Source organism: Aythya fuligula, chromosome 3, assembly GCF_009819795.1.
Source record: "Aythya fuligula isolate bAytFul2 chromosome 3, bAytFul2.pri, whole genome shotgun sequence".
Classification (NCBI taxonomy): domain Eukaryota; kingdom Metazoa; phylum Chordata; class Aves; order Anseriformes; family Anatidae; genus Aythya; species Aythya fuligula.
In genome coordinates, this window is record NC_045561.1 from 29521557 (window position 1) to 29538732 (window position 17176).

At 46.0% G+C, this 17176-nt stretch overlaps 1 protein-coding gene across 1 annotated transcript; it reads right to left on the minus strand.

The window, feature by feature from the left end:
- Positions 1 to 5480: 5480 nt before the first annotated feature.
- DPY30 (dpy-30 histone methyltransferase complex regulatory subunit) lies at positions 5481 to 9918 on the minus strand. Its single transcript, XM_032185639.1, has 4 exons — positions 9719 to 9918; positions 9583 to 9630; positions 8351 to 8493; positions 5481 to 6339 (listed from the first exon to the last, which is right to left on the minus strand). Exons 1-4 carry the CDS (start codon positions 9752 to 9754, stop codon positions 6267 to 6269), a joined length of 300 nt encoding a protein of 99 aa, XP_032041530.1. The 5' UTR covers positions 9755 to 9918; the 3' UTR covers positions 5481 to 6266.
- Between the last annotated feature and the right edge of the window lie 7258 nt (positions 9919 to 17176).

Genomic DNA, 17176 nt, shown 5'->3' on the forward strand with positions numbered 1-17176 from the left:
CGGATTGGCCGGGCCCCTGGCCGTGCTTGCCGCTTCTGCCGCGCTGATTGGCCGGGCCGTGTCTCCGAGCGGCAGGGGAAGATTCCGGGCGGGGGTCAGCTGAGGGGAGGCCGGGCGGGGGCTGAGAGGAAGCCCCGCCCCCTGCCCCCCCACACACCCCACCCCGCGCTGTGCACGCGCGGCGACCGTTACCGTTACCGTTACCGTTACCGTTACCGTTACCGTTACCGTTACCGTCACCGTTATCGCAGTGCCCCGCCCCTGCCCCCCCGTCCCCTTCACTCCCCTGTGTTTCCCATCAGCGCAGCGGGAGCCAGCCCCCTGCCTTTGTTCGGCGCCCCGGAGCTCCCCGTGCCCGAGCTGCTGCGGCAGGCGGCGAGGGCTGCGGGGGTGCATCTGTGGAGATCTGCGCCTCTGACTGTCCCCTGCTTCATCCTTCCTGCCCCAGCCCCTCCATGTCGCGTTAGCCCGGTGAATGGAGCGCTGCCATGGAGACGCCAAGCTCAGCCCCAAATAGCTAACAAGGCGGAATTGGAGAGGGCAGCGTGGCCGGCTCCACAGGGGGAAGGGGAAAGGCGATTTTAGGCGACGCGTCCTCCCCCTCTGCCATCCCATGTGCCGCCGCATGGCCTCGGAAAGCCTTCCAGCCGAGGCCATACACGCGTGCGAAACGCAGAGCTGCTGTTGTCTTTCAGAAAGCGGAACAAAGGAAATGCGGGGACAAAGGCACCGTCCTGACAGCAGCACGGCTGGTGCTGCAGGGCAGCGCTTGGTGAGGCGTGAGGATCCAGCCGTGACACGGGCCTCCCAGCGCAACGGGGGGGCGATAACAACCGGTGTCCCACGAGCAGCGTGCGTGACGGGGTGTCGCGAGGAAACGGGGACTGAACAGCCCAGCAAACGCTGAACGGTTGCAGTGGCCTTCACTGCTCTGCCTGTCCTTTCATTACTCAGCTGTTATTTTAGAAATAGTGCTTTGAGAGAGGTTAATGTGAATTATAACCGCTGCCGAGACCAGCAGCATTATCCTGCCTTACTGATGTAACATAAAACTATTTTGGCAGTTACCATTCCCATTTTTATAAACGGGAGTTAATTCTCAAATCTTTTACACAAACTTCAGCACCGACAATATTTCCTGACCAGACTACTAAAACCTCAATAAACTAAAGTATAATCTTTACTCTGTGGGGGAAAAGTAAGAGTTGTGATTATATACCTACCAAAAAGGCCGTGCCGGGGTATAATTCAAGTTTTCGATGCACTGTTGTCCCACAGTCCCCCAAGAACAGCTTGAGGAGGCTGCTAGAAGGAATTCTATTTCAGAGGAATTAGAGGTTATTATTTTTTTAATTATCTGGTATTTCTTTCTACCATGTAGAGGAAGAGCTTCCACCTCCCTAAGCAATTCCTCTCCTTTAAAATTAAAAGATAAGAATTTCCAAGTGGTAATCTAGAGCGCGTAATGAGTAAAAACATTGCTATCAGATTACAATTTCTGTATAAGAAGAGGCAAGCACCAATGCCACATAATCAAGCGCCTTGTGTATTTCTAGACATTCAAATACACCCACATGCACTCTTGAGAGACACCATTAATGTAATCACAGCAAGCAAATTATTTGCCTTTTCTTTACTGTAGGTCATGGATCATCTATCAGAGCTCTGCTGCCGTTTTCTGTGCCATTTTTACAGTCATATTACAATTTTGGTAAGTAAACACCCTTCTCACAGCCTTCTGAGTTTGTTTTGGGTTACAAGCATACTAGTTTTTCAAAGTGACTTTTTTCTGGTTTTACTGCATTTCTTTATGTAGTGTTTTTTTGTTTTGTTTTGTCTGTTCTCTTCTTCAGCTTGCCTTTTTAAATAATTCTTGGTTTTATTGTTGTCCATCACCTTGGGATGGATTCCTCTTTATGCTTTCTTTTTAAGTTTCCTTCTCCCTTGCTTTTCTCATAAACCTTTACTTCCTTCAGTGTAGATGAGGTGTAGACTAGGATGAAATCTTTACATAACATGAACATAATATCATTGTGGATGCAGAGGAATAAGTGCAGCTCAGTGTTAGCAGGTCATAGAAAACAAAGGCTACTTTACTAATACTTTGCTTGTGGCACATGCCACAAACACTACAGTAGCCTGTTTTCTGGTGAATATTTGTCCTCTATTACCAACTGGGGCTGTCCATTCAAAGCCCAGTGAAACTGGAGGACATCCTCCTCAATTTGTACTTTTGCCTGCCAAAGCTTGTCATCTGTAGTACCACAGGAGGAATTTCCAGTTTCCACTGGCAAGGCTGAAAGGAGGATTATTTTTTCCATCATTCGTTATCACAGGTGAGCATAAGCAGCATTCAGTGGTTAGTGTTCCGATTTGTTGTTTCTTCATAAGCTTTTAACGATCACGTCCTGATCATGAACTGTTTGTTTAACAGCTCGTAAAGAGGCAGAAACAGACAAGCAGGCAGCTCTTCAGGTAAAAAGAAGAAGGCAGCGCTCGGCTTCCACCTGCTCAGGACTCAGAGGTATGGAAAATGTTCTAGCCACAGGCTGAGAAACTGGCCTCAGCTTTCAGGGAATGCTGTTGGAGCACGAGTTAGGTTGAGAGATACTCCTGCTTTGTCTGCAATTATTTTGAGCGCCATTTGTAGGAGAGGTAACAGAAGCACTTGCCTGTTAGATCAGTTTCAATCATTTTTCTCTGATGTGCAGGGCAGAGCAGACGCAGCGCACAGGAAGATCCCTCAGGTCAGCACACCCTTTGAGCACAGACAACCGCCTCACATGTATTTCTGTTGGCAACTTTTTCCTTACCTGGAAGAAAAGCCTGAAGGCAGTTGCTGCAAGAATAGCTTACCACTTAGAGTGCCCTTAGCATGCAAGGTTTCCTGGAGTAGCATCCTGTGCTCAGCGTGGGTGGCAGGCACAACAGGGTTTCAACTGGCCCAGCTTTCTGTGTCTGTTGCTGTCCTGTTCCTTGCTCTCATTGTCCCATTGCATACGCTTCATTTTGTGTTCTTTCCTGTCATGCTTTTCACAACGTTTACTTCCTGTCTCCCTTCTCAGGAACCTGTCATTGCTACTCTATTTTATTTTTCCTCTTTCCAAACTGTCATTTCCAGCTGTCATTCTCCACCCAAGGAACCTGCTGTTCCTAGCAGTCCTTCCTTCAGGTATTAAAAGCAGGCCCCCCAAACTTCATACCCCTTACAAGGGAAACATTACCATTTCCCATGTAAGCAATAGCATCTCAGCTCGTGTAAGAGGATAATATCCATCTTACAGATGCCTCTATGTACACCAGAGAAAAAGGAAGGCCACATGCTCTCCAGCAGAAACTTCACAACGATCCAATAGACTTTGAACATTTTAGGTTCCTCACAGAGACTGGTTTATCACACTCAATTGCAAAGCCAGCTCCAGGAAGAGAGACAAAAGCACATTGGGAAGAGGGGTTTGGCACATTCCAGGTCAACGTCACAGTGGTACTGCTGTAAGCTTCCCTCTAGCTACTCACGCACCATTTATATTTTAAGTCCTCACTTAAAACTTTAATTGAATAGCGAACAGTAGCAGACACTGTGCTGATGCTCTTTTCATCATAGTAAAATGCCTCTTGCTATAACGTCTGGCATTCTGTACTCCTGTGATCTAGGCTATGTAGTCACTCTTCAAATGAATCTTGACTACATTAAATTGAACGGGGAACACAAGCTAAGGCTTGGCTAGGAATTATTTGTTACATAATTAGCACAACGACATGAGTAAATCAGAACCTGTATTCTATCAAGTTTTTTACACGTAGGAATTGTTCTCGTGTTTCTTTTCCAACCCACCATTTGCAGTTGCTTGCAACTGTCAGAATTTTTCTGATTTTTCATTTGTTTGAAAGCAGTTCTTTATTTCTAGAAAGTCTGATGGGGAGAGAGCCTTGGATATTGTTTTGATCAAACTGCATTCGCAATAGCTACACAACTTCAGAAAACTAAATAGATAGCTCTAAAAACTGTACTGATTTTGGAGATAATAAGTTGGAGATGAATAAGTATTTGGCAAGTCGAATTGCATTTTCCGGTGACAACATGTTTCAGGATTCGAGAACAGAACCCTGCGATCAGTAAATCTTTTAACGTCATCACCTTGCGAGCCTGGCTTTTTGATTCTCTTGAGCTAGCCTAGATGGGAAAACAACAGCAGGTGACAACCAGCGCACCAGACAACAGGTACACCAACAGCAGGTGACAACAGCAGTGTACTCAACAGTGCTGGTGACAGCTGAATAGCTGGTGCACTGCTGTCAGGAACAGCTCACCTGAAGACTTGCACTAATGCTTAGGGATTTTAGGTCCATCCAAGAGCTGTACAGAAAGCCAGAGTGTTTTCAAGCTTTTGTGCAACTCCTAGAGGATATTAACGCAAGCTGAGAAATCTATTTGCGTTCTGAATTCAGGCAAGGCTGGATGTTCTAAGCAAATTGCTCTGTCTGCGGAAAACTAATGATTGAGCTCCTTCTTTTTGTAAGGCCTTGCATAAATTCTCAACGTAGAAATTTGCGATCAGCATAGATTATTTTTTTCCAGATTTGACAAGTCTTACAGTCTTGAGATGTTGTTACCAACAGATCAAACTCTGGAATGCTGCTTTAGCAATAAAAATAGCAGTATCAAACCTTTATGGTGTCTCCTCGTCTTCACTTAAATGGTAGTATTCATTCCAGTAAGTCAAAACACTGTTAAAATCCTTTCTTTCAGTGTCTTTAAGTGTCAGTGTTTGACAGAGACTGTGTTCACCATAACAAGATAGAATTAGTAACCTCGTTCCAGAGTTTTTATGTGTTTTCCAAAATAGGAGTGGGTTTGGGTTTACAGTTCTTTCCATTTTTTTTGTTTCCCAATTTTACTCCTCTTGGACTACACTAATTCTGCAACTAGTGCTGCAAATACAGTACATATCTATAACTTGTCACAGGCCCAATGTGAGTTCTAAGCTTCTCTTTTGTCAATTTATGCATAGATTACTAAACAAATTATGCAGTCTTTAATCTTACACAGGAAAACCTCTAACTGTTGCAGCAGTAATTTAATTTACAAGGTTTTATGTTTGCTACATTAAATCAATTAAGTAAGAAACACTGAATGGTAAGATGTCAATGTTGAAGTTTATTTGAATAAAAATCAGGATTTTGATTAAATAAACAACTCACAGAAACCAAGTACCATTCTGATGACCGTCAGACAAATTACGGTCATTGTGGTCTATGAAAAGCTGGCCTATACTAATCTATTTCTGGAGTCTAATACCAAATACTAATGAACATATGCTCCTTGTTACATATTTCAGAAAAGAGAACTAGGAATTCTGAGGGCTGTCTAGTCCCTGCACACATTGCCAACAACCTTGTGAGCCTGTTTGCCAGCTACAATATTCCTATTTCCATAGCTTTCAGGGTATTTTTCCCATTTTTTTTTTTTTTTTTTTTCAAATCTCTTAAGATCTCTACTTCTATCTCAGAAGATAAGTTAAGAATGGGAAACAAACAAAATTACATTAGTAAACCTAAAGAAAAAAAAACAACCCAGGAGATTCAGTATTTTACTGGGTTAGATCAGGATTATATTTGACAAAGAAAGAATGCACCAACTCGGATCAGCAGTACAGATAATTGAATTACAGAACCAAATTACAGAATCTTAAGTCCCTTCAGACTTTTTTCTATATTAAACGGTTAAATCCAGCACACCACGCATGGGAAATCTGTGACAAATGCTGTACAGCAAACCTCATTAATAGAAGCATCTAAAATGATGGACACGGCAAGTGATCTGCAAGTTCCCTCCTCTCTACTTAATCAATCCATCCTCAAAATCACTTCTATTTTTAATTAGTTTGCATTCTGTTTAGGTACCTTGCACAGGAAGGGTGCTAAATAAAACCAAATTAAGTTATAGACAAGATCACCAGCATGATTCCCATAACCAATTACTGCTTTCTGTTTCATGCATTCGGGTGATGTATGCCCCGGGAATTATTCAGACATTCATCCAATAGTGCAGTTTCAATACTTTATTTTCAAAGTCTTTTACCAGCTAGTTTAAAACAAGTGAACAAATGAAATGTAAAGTGTTCTTTATTAAATAACTCAGAAGGTAAAGCAAATTGTGCGATTAAAAAAGACATCATGTTTCTAAAGGATTTTTACAGCAGAAAATAAATTGCGACCAATAAGCATTTCAGTCTAGCAGCCACATTGTCCTCACTTTAGTGGAGTTAATTTCGGTCCTCAAATTGTGACTTGTTTTTTAAAAGATACGCTGCTAGAAATTCAATAGGATTTGGCGGTCTGTAAAGAAAAGTAAAGAAGTAATTATTTTTTTTTGTTATATGAAACTAGGTAGCTGAAGAACTAATTACCTTCTGTGAAAAGCAACGTTAACTCCTCTCCAACACTTGGAAGCACTGACTCAGGGATGGCCAACTACCTAGACAAACCCAGTAAGTTTCCAGTTTACATCTGGTCAGTAGGTTTTTAAGAAAGAACTGCTGGTTCCTTATGAAATTCTGTAAGTCCTCAACCTGAAGCAAAAAGTTATGTAGCTTAATTATGTGATCTGTGAGGAATCACCTCCTTTTGTTCATTTTGGATTTGCTACCTGGTAGCTTAATCTGATTACCGTATAGAAGAGATTACATAACAGTAATAATCCACTGCAATCCATTGCCTCCATGCTATTCATGATTTAACAGATTCCTAATATATTGTCACTCAGAAGTCTCTTTGCCAGGTTACAGCACTGTCTGTCCAGCCACTCTGTACACAGCTGGCATTCCATACTTCTCACCACCTTGTCACTCCTTTCTCTTACTTTTTCACACTGTACTAGAATACAGGAGACTTGCAATTACACTTAATATTCAAAATTAAGAAAAATATGTATTTAAATAGCAACATGCTTGTTTGTACCCGTTCGATTTCTAAATCATAGCATTCAGAATTTGCTTTGACTAAGCAATGCATTGACATAAATAACAATTTAAAGATATTTTTCACAAGCGTAATGGTTACTTTATAAAGTTCACAGACAATTATTTACAAATTGATCAACTTCGAAGAAGAACAGAACAGCACATTCTGTAAAAACTCCACCAGCATCATTAGCAAGTTTTGGCATCAGCCACTTTTTCAAATTTTTACAAATGATCCTTTCCATGACTATAGTGCTGAGCTTTGTTCACCATGGAAATGCATCGTTTACTTCTACCCTAGGTCTTGTATAGCACAGCGAGTTCCTCATCCATATAAAGGCTTTTTCTTTAGTCCCACAACAATTTACTCTCTTTAAAAGCCTTTCGTGACAGACTGTGCCAGAAGACTTTTGGAAATTTACACAGACTGTCATTTGGACTCCTGCTTACAGGTGCCTTTTCACTCCTTTAGTGAACACCAAGAGACTCATATAAGTGGTGCTGATGCCTCCCAAATGGCATTCAGTCTGCAGGACAACTCCCACAGCTGGCAACTGAAGATGGGTATCCTGCCTCTGGGGCAGGGTGTACCTTCCTAAATGCTCTTTTGCCTATTTTGCAGCCTGCACAATTAGTTCAAATTCACAACTCCTTCTGAGGTTAAGACACTGCTGGTTGTTCTTCTGGCTATAGGTACAGTGAGGTGGTTGTGGTCATCGCACCAGGTTTTGATGGTATTTCAGCAAAATGGAGAAATGGTTCATATGCCATGGGACTTACCAATAGTTCAGACAAGTTCATTTGGATAAGGTGAACACCTATTTGTTACATTTGAAGAATTCACCTCTCCATTGACTGATGAGAAATATGGGGCACCTCGCAGAAGAGCCTTTACTGAAAAGATTAATCATCAGTTTGCTTCTTATTGTGTTACAGACACAGTAGGGTCACCCTCATCCATTAAAAAGTGTTTTAAATCTTACTAAGATGCACGTCAGGCCACATTCGTCTTTGTTTCTTTCTTTTGAATGGCAAATTGAACTCTTTTTCATCAAACACTATTGAAATCTCATTCACAACTAGAACAACTTCTTCCCTTATAAGGTGAATTACATGACAAGATAAATGAGAAATATTCTTCTCCCTCCAAAAACTTTGCAGTAGCACACCTCATTGGAAGATGAGAAATTCACTGAATAACTCTTCTGTTGAGAAGCACATCCTGCTGTGTTCACCCACAGTATTTATGAACCTGTTGTAAATCACCTCTTACAACCATGATGCTAACAAGACCATATCTGGTGTATGAGATCAGAAAAAGTTACATACTGCTTAAGTCTGAGACCTACCTTCTTCCTAAGAACAGACGGAAGACTTCAGAATCTTACCTCTCTTTTGCAAGAACAGCAAGTCCCTGTAGCAAGATCGGTACAACCGTCTGATCCAAGTAGGCACGCGTGGGTAACGACTGGAGATCCACCTTCTGCTTTGATGTTTTTTCTGCGTTTATTTTTTCATTTTCTACTATCCTCTGGAGGAGTAAGAAGTAAATGAACATTGGTAACAGTGGCAAGATCTACTTTGAAGCACAAGTGCAAATAATACACATTTCTCTGCAAGTTCACTTAAGTTTTAAAAAAGATATAAAGAAATGATTTTAAGTGTGCAGTTTTCCTTGGACAAACCTAAACCAGAGGAGCCTTCTGCTTAATTCTTACATTTTGAGAAAGCGTTAGGAAGTCCTAAGTTTCCTATAAGCAGTCCCAGTCGAATATTTCCTGCACACATGCACTTCCAACACAAATACTAAAAGCATCAGAAATGTAGGTGTAGTCTGACAGAAGAGACCCCACTCTACTGAAGCACAGATGGATACTTTAAGATACACAAAATGCTTCCAAGTCTTTTGGTCAAAAGCCACTGAATTATCTTGAAACTGGTAACTGTAGCTCAAGAAAGGACACCTACCACTGCCAGTGAACCAAATGTTTTCAACACAACAACCAGTGCAACCAATGGATAAGGTTACAATTCAGTAATGGAAACTGAGGTATCAAGGCAAACAGTTCTCAGGGAGATCAGTAAAAAGGATGTGTAAAAAGTTTCTGCATGATCTTAGCATATGGTATGAGGTTATAATGGAGAAAGACAGGAGGCATTTCCCTAGTGAGCAAGAAACACACATCACAGAGTAAATAAACACCTAACCCACGTGGCTACCAGGAGCAGCCACACTGGATTGTGCCTACTCTCAGGGTAAGTAATTAAAGCTAGCCTGAACTATTCAGATCCAACATCCTTATTTACAGCAGGACTAAAGGAACTCCTCCCTTTGATAATTTCTTAGAAATGCCATCAACTCCTCCTGCTCCCCTCCCTGTCGTAAAAGCCTGTCTGGCTTTTTGTGGCATCACATGTTTACGGAACAGACAACCATCACAGGAGAGCGCCTACAGAAACCTCACGGAAAGGCTCAGGCACTACCTCGGCAGCAATTACCACGAAGGAACCTGCCGCCTCCTGGCGCAGCTTCCACCTCCCCCCGAGGGCCATGACGCTTTAAGTTTAGCTCCAGCAGCCTCACTGGCGATCAGGATTCCGCCTCCCACTCCCCCCTTACCTCCACGTTTTCGGTCAGGCCGTACTCGGCGTGGGGGTTTTCCGGCACCTGTAAGACACGGCAGGGCACGGCGGGGCTCAGCGGGGCGCACGGGCCGGCCCCGGCCCCACCCGCCCCGCCCCGCCCCGCGCAATACCTGCGGCTGCCCCTCCATCATCTGCTCCGCCTCCATGGCTGCAAACGCGGGCGCTGCTCGAAGCACGGGCACCCCGGGAGGCAGCACACGCGGCCAGGGGGCTCACACGGGGCCGCGGCCGCCCCAACCCAGCACGGCCCCGTCCCGCCCGCCCAGCACCGCCGGGCCCGGTCCCCGCCCGCCGCGGCTCCTTTCGGCCTCACGGAAACCGCCGCGCCGCCACCGCCGCGCGCATGCGCAAGGCTCAGCCCCGCCCACCCCCAGCGGGCACTGCGAGGGGCCTGGCCTTGGGCGGGGTCTGCTCCCCTCACAGCCCCCCCGTGAGGGAGCTGCCCTCTGACCCTAACGGGCACCGGCAATGAGGGGAGCCACGCGCGCGCGGTCACTCGCGATCTAATGGTGCTTAATGGTGACGAATCACGGAATCACCTGGTTGGAAGAGACCTCCAAGATCACCCAGTCCAACCTCTGACCTAACACTAACCAGTCCCCATCTAAACGTCTTTTAAAGACCTCCAGGGATGGTGACTCCACCACTTCCCTGGGCAGCCCCTTCCAATGCCTAGCAGCCCTCTCAGTAAAGAAGTTCTTCCTAATGTTATAAATGAGGTCTCAACTCAATCTGAATTTTGTAATATTTATAAAACAAATATTTATAAAAGGTATAAAAGCTATAAAAGGTATAAAAGGCAAGTAAACAGTGCTGGATATGCAGGCAGTCTATGCTCCACCAACACGCACACACGAACATCAAACATTCTAAATATACAGAACGCTGCTTTACATACTAAACGCTAGTATGCCTATACACACATACAATCAGGAAAGGTAACAAACAATCCTCCAAGTTCCACGACTCAACAGTCTCCGTTTTCGACTCGTTTTCTTGATTACATACAAGTCTGCATTTTCCATTCCCTTTGAACAACATGTCTCGCTTTAAGTTGTCAAGCAACTTGGTCTTCAGGCCTTATGTATCCCATTCTTCCCAGATCGAAGAAAAGCATATCCATCTCCTTGTGAAGGCCAATAGGCCTGGGTCAAAAGGCACGTTCAGGTCACCAGGGGGCGGAACAGCAAAAGCCTTCGATGGCTGTAGCAGCAGAGGGGCCCATGGCGTAGCAGTCGGATCAGTAAAGGAGCCCGCAGCTCCCTCATATCTGGCAAACCACATGCTTCTGACTGTGGCTACAGAGGGCTCTTTAATGCCTCAGAGATTGCTCACCAGGTGCCGAGCAATCCCACTGCAACCTTGCCATTTTTAGTTGCAGAGTCCCACACCTTGACCTCAGTTTGGTCCCATATTTCAGGCTAATAAACTGTCCGATTGTTAATAAGGAGAATGAGCTGTAAGATTACCAGGACAGCCTTTGTTCCTAAGGACGTATGATTCCCCATAATGTGCAACTGCTTACCAGCAAGAGGCAGTTGTGTGCACAGGTCCGCTTCTCTCAGCTTGAGCTTCTCTCCAGCTCCAGTGCACCTATTCCCAGCGACTTTCTGTACGAGCTTCTCTGAGCAGTTTGCTGAGTCTGGCCGAACCTATCTTCATGAGGCAATCAAAATGCCTGTTCCCGTCCTGGTCTCCATTCTGCCAGCCTGTTCCTCTTCACTTCCTTTTCCTGCTTCTTTATTGATGTAACTTCATCGTGTTGCCTTTTTTTAATCTTGAGGGCAGGCTCCGCTCTTATACCCTTCTCTCCACAGCAGTTCTTTTCAAAACAACTTTTCATTGCTCAAACAACTTGGAATGTAACAACAACAGCAAACACCCAGAAACATCCATGCCTTAACGGCTGGAGAACAAGAGAACCAGCTGGAGAACAAGAAACCGGAGACTGCATGGAGTCTCCTGAATCACCCTTCTTCGTTCCCTCTAAACTCTTTTATATTCCTGATGGCCTCGTCGTTAAGAGTCTAATGTTATCTCAGCCACGGGGCTCTCCAACCCCCATAGCCCCATTCCCAAATCTCCCCCTTCTTTATTAATATCAACCATTTTCTCGACATGAATTACCACTCCATATATAACACTAATATCCAGCCTAAACCTCCCCTGGCACAACTTTAGGCCATTTCTCCTCATCCGGTCACCAGGCACGTGGGAAAATAGACCAACACCCACCTCGCTACAGCTTCCTTTAAGGTACCTATAGAGAGTGATAAGGTCGCCCCTGAGCCTCCTCTTCTCCAGGCTGAACAAGCCCAGCTCCCTCAGCCGCTCCTCGTAGGACTTGTTCTCCAGGCCCCTCACCAGCTTCGTCGCCCTTCTCTGGACTCGCTCAAGCACCTTGATGTCCTTCTTGTAGCGAGGGGCCCAAAACTGAACACAGTACTCGAGGTGCGGCCTCACCAGAGCCGAGTACAGGGGGACGATCACCTCCCTAGCCCTGTTGGCCACACTGCTTCTTATGCGAGCCAGGATGCTGTTGGCCTTCTTGGCCACCTGAGAACCTGAGTGGGCTGGCTCATATTCAGCCGACTATCCACCAATACTCCCAGGTCCTTCTCTGCCAGGCAGCTTTCCAACCACTCAGCCATCTTCAAACTTCCAGATCTAGAGGAACACGCTGGCTGCAGCCTAAAAGCCACGTGTACGGAAGCTCCCCCAAGCCAGCCAATCTTCTCCCCATGACCTGCCAGAAAACAGCTGTCCTGGTTTCAGCTAGGATAGAGTTAATTTTCCTCCTAGGAGCTGGTAGGGTGCTAAGTTGTGGATTAGGATGAACACAGAATCACAGAATTTCTAGGTTGGAAGAGACCTCAAGATCATCGAGTCCAACCTCTGACCTAACGCTAGCAGTCCCCACTAAACCATATCCCTAAGCTCTACATCTAAACGTCTTTTAAAGGCCTCCAGGGATGGTGACTCCACCACTTCCCTGGGCAGCCTGTTCCAATGTCTAACAACCCTTTCGGTAAAGAAGTTCTTCCTTCAGAAGTTCAGCCAGGATGCTGTTGGCCTTCTTGGCCACCTGAGCACACTGCTGGCTCATATTCAGCTGACTATCCACCATCACTCCCAGGTCCTTCTCTGCCTGGCAGCTCTCCAACCATTCCTCTCCAACCTGTAGCTCTGCTTGGGGTTATTGCGCCCCAGGTGCAGGACCCGGCACTTGGCCTTGTTGAACTTCATGCAGTTGACCTCAGCCCATCGGTGCAGCCTATCCAGATCCTCCTGCAGAGCCTTCCTACCCTCAAGCAGATCGACACACACACCTAACTTGGTGTCATCTGCAAACTTACTGAGGGTGCACTCGATGCCCTCGTCCAGATCATCGATGAAGATATTAAAGAGGACCGGCCCCAGCACCGAGCCCTGGGGGACGCCACTAGTGACTGGCCTCCAACTGGACTTGGCTCCATTCACCACGACTCTTTGGGCCCGGCTATCCAGCCAGTTTCTAACCCAACGAAGCGTGCGCCAGTCCAAGCCAAGAGCAGCCAGTTTCTTGAGGAGAATGCTGTGGGAGACGGTGTCAAAAGCCTTGCTGAAGTCAAGGTAGACCACATCCACAGCCTTTCCTTCATCCACCAAGCGCGTCACTTTGTCATAGAAGGAGATCAGGTTCGTCAAGCAGGACCTGCCTTTCATAAACCCATGCTGACTGCGCCTGATCGCCTGCTTGCCCTGCAAGTGCTGCGTGATGACACTCAAGATAATCTGCTCCATGTGCTTCCCTGGTACTGAGGTCAAACTGACAGGCCTGTAGTTTCCCAGGTCTGCCCTCCGGCCCTTCTTGTAGATGGGCGTCACGTTTGCTAGCCGCCAGTCAACTGGGACCTCCCCCGATCACCAGGACTGCTGATAAATGATGGACAGAACTGCCAGCTCCTCTGCCAGTTCTCTCAGTACCCTCGGGTGGATCCCATCCGGCCCCATCGACTTGCGCACATCCACGTGCCGTACCAGGTCGCCAACCATTTCTTCGCAGATAGTGAGAGCCACATCCTGCTCCCCATCCCCTTCCACCAGCTCAGGGTACCGGGTATCCAGAGAACAACCGGTATTGCCACTAAAGACTGACGCAAAGAAGGCATTGAGCACCTCCGCCTTTTCCTCATCTCTTGTAACTAAGTTTCCCCCCGCATCCAGTAAAGGATGGAGATTCTCCTTAGTCCTCCGTTTTGCGCTGATGTATTTGTAAAAAGATTTTTTGTTATCTTTAACGGCAGTAGCCAGATTGAGCTCCAGATGAGCTTTGGCCTTCCTAATTTTGTCCCTGCACAGTCTCACAACATCCTTATAGTCCTCCCTAGTGGCCTGCCCACTTTTCCAAAGATTATAAACCCTCTTTTTTCTCCTAAGCCCAAGTCACAACTCTCTGTTCAGCCAGGCTGGTCTTCTTCCCCGCCGGCTCGTCTTTGGGCACGTGGGGACAGACCGTTCCTGCGCCATTAAGATTTCCTTCTTGAAGAGCGCCCAGCCTTCCTGGACCCCTCTGCCCTTCAGAACCGCCTCCCAAGGGACTCCACCAACCAGTGTCCTGAGCAGCTCAAAGTCAGCCCTCCGGAAGTCCAATACAGCGGTTTTACTGGTCCCCTTCCTGCCCTCACCAGGAATAGAGAACTCCACCATTTCGTGGTCACTCTGCCCAAGACAGCTTCCAACCACCACATCTCCCACCAGTCCTTCTCTGTTTGTGAAGAGAAGGTCTAGCGGGGCACCACCCCTGGTAGGCTCACTAACCAGCTGCGTCAGGAAGCTTCTTCCACAGAAACCTCCTAGACTGCTTTCTCTGGGCTGTGTTGTGCTTCCAGGATATGTCAGGGAAGTTGAAGTCCCCCACGAGTACAAGCGCTGAAGATTTTGCAACTTCTGTCAGCTGCCTGTAGAACTCCTCATCCGTCTCCTCATCCTGGTTTGGCGGTCTATAGCAGACCCCGACCAGGACGCTAGCCTTGTTGTCCCTGCCGATCCTAACCCAAAGGGACTCGACCTTGTCATTCCCAGCCTCGAGTTCTACAACCTTGAAAGACTCTCTAATATAGAGAGCCACACCACCACCCCTTCTGTGCTGCCTGTCCCTTCTATAGAGCTTATAGCCAGGCATTGCAGCACTCCAGTCATGAGACTGGTCCCACCACGTCTCCGTGATGGCAACCAAGTTGTAGCCTGCCTGCTGCACGATGGCTTCCAACTCCTCCTGTTTGTTACCCATGCTGCGTGCATTGGTGTACATGCACTTCAGCCCCATTGCCTTATTCCCCGGCCTTGCCATTGTTCCCCCTGGCCCAGTTTCAACAAGCCTTGAGCCAACGAACGGCTGTGTGAACGGCTGTGTGGTGCTTAGCTGCTGGATAGGGGAAACCATGATGACAGCAATGTAGTCATGTAACCAAATTGAAGCCAAAACTTTCAGCCCAGTCCTTGACCTGAATAGGGAGTGAGGATCCAGATCCTGGCATTTATACGTGATAGTTTATATGCAGCCAAAGTAAATACTGCAGTCGGAGGTCATGGCGCTAGATTTTGAAAAGTCCGGCATAAAGAAGATATCTCAGAAAAGCAAATTTAAGCAACATTAATGTCAAGCAAAGTCTTTCTGATTGCTATATTCTTTATCTGTCGTGATTAGACAGATGAAAATCTATGACGGCAATTTTGCCTTTTAGGTCATTTTATTTTTTCTTTTATTTAAATTTATTGATCTTATTTTAACAGGCTCTGTACTAATTTTCCTCACAGAATGACTAGCAGAAATATGAGCCTTAGATGCCTTTTGTATTTAATTCATTAGGTCAACTCTAACAACTAAGCCCCTTGTCAGGTTATTTCTATTAGCGATAAGGAGCAATTGAACCTTAAACATTGAAACCTAGGTTGGTGAGCCTATTCCACAAGGTTTCATGACTCCACACATGTGAAGTGAAATCTGCCAGGTGGGGATCATTTGGCCTTTGCTATAAAGGAAGCATGAGGAGTTACAAGAAGAATTGCCACTCCAGGGGAGAATGAAGTTTAAGTTACTTAGAGTGCTTTTCTACTGTCCTGGTGAAATGGACTCAGTGTTCCTACGTAGGCTGCTTTTTCATCGCATTTTCTACAATCTTTGTGAAATAGTTTTAGAAACTATGAGCTAGTAACATTGGTGGTGACTACTCAGAACGGGAAAACCCTGGTGGTGCTACTTCCCCGTGAAGTTGTTCGGCAGAACCTGGGAGGTAAGTGCTCCTGGGTTAAAAACTTGATTTGGGTTGGGGAGCTGGTCCCCAGTCCTGGTCCCCAGTCCTGGTCCCCAGTCCTGGTCCCCAGTCCTCCCTTTAATTTTTACTGACAAGTTCTCCACCTTTCCATCACCCTCCCCCAGCTCGGTCTGGTTAGACTCTAATTGCTCCCCCTTTTTCTGTACAGTGTTAAAATGAGGGCCCCATTTTCTGGCCTTTCGCAGATTATAAGTATGCCAGAACACTTAACGTTATGTAGATCATAGTTCTCTGATATTTGTATTTTCTGTGCTTTTTTCATTCCTGATTTGGGATAAGTGTGCATCTGAGGGAGGTAAAAAAACAGGAAGTGGAAGTGTCTGAATGGAGCATGAAGTTTGTCTGGGTGCGGTAACAGAATCTGAAATGTCCTCAGGAAGGTCAGTTCTCCTTTTCCTGAAGGGCTGGGTGAATGTGTGAGCAAGTAAATATGTAACACTGTGGGGAGGAAAGCTGTATGAGAAACTGAGGAGTTTTCTCAGAAAGCAAGTTCCATGCCCCATTTTTCCCGTTTTCAGTGTTAAGGATTGCTAAAGCACGTCTGTGTGCTATATGGAGTTTGTACTGCTTGCACTTCACACATTAGGAGAGATGCACTGAAATTCACTTTTTTTTTTTTTTTTTTTTTTTTTTTTTGATAGAAACACATCATTCTTGCACTATACAGAAAATAAAGTATTTAGTGAACATTATTGTATTTTTTTGCACTGGTGGGTTTGCTGAGAGTGTCACGAGAATATGTTGCTGCGTGTGTTAATTCTATGCTTTATGTGCTAACAGAGCTCATACTGTTTTGAAAATAAAGCTGCCCTCCTCCTTTGAGAAAAGCAATGCATGTTACCAGGAGCGGTTTTCTTTACTAGGAATGTTTGTATGTGGCATCAGCAGGCACGAAAGAAACATAGTTTAATAATAATTTAGCGAAAGATTGAGACATTTGGGACAGCAGTCATTTCAGTTTGGCGTGTCCCCCTAGTTGAGCCCTTCTCCTGCCCCTCTAATTCCTTGCTCTAACCCGGCGCAGCTGCTGCACTGCACTAATTGCCATCTCGGTAAGCCCTGGGGACAGACTGGATCCCTGTGCACAGTTCTGGGCTGTGGCAACGTCGAGTTCGTGCCGCAGTGCTGTGTCTGTGGGCCTGCAGGGGCACAGGGGTGCGTGTGGCGGCAGCGGGCACAGGAACAAAAACGTCGCTGTGGGGCGGCCGCTCCCGGGCCCACCCTGCCCCCGGCCTACAGCTCCCGTCAGGC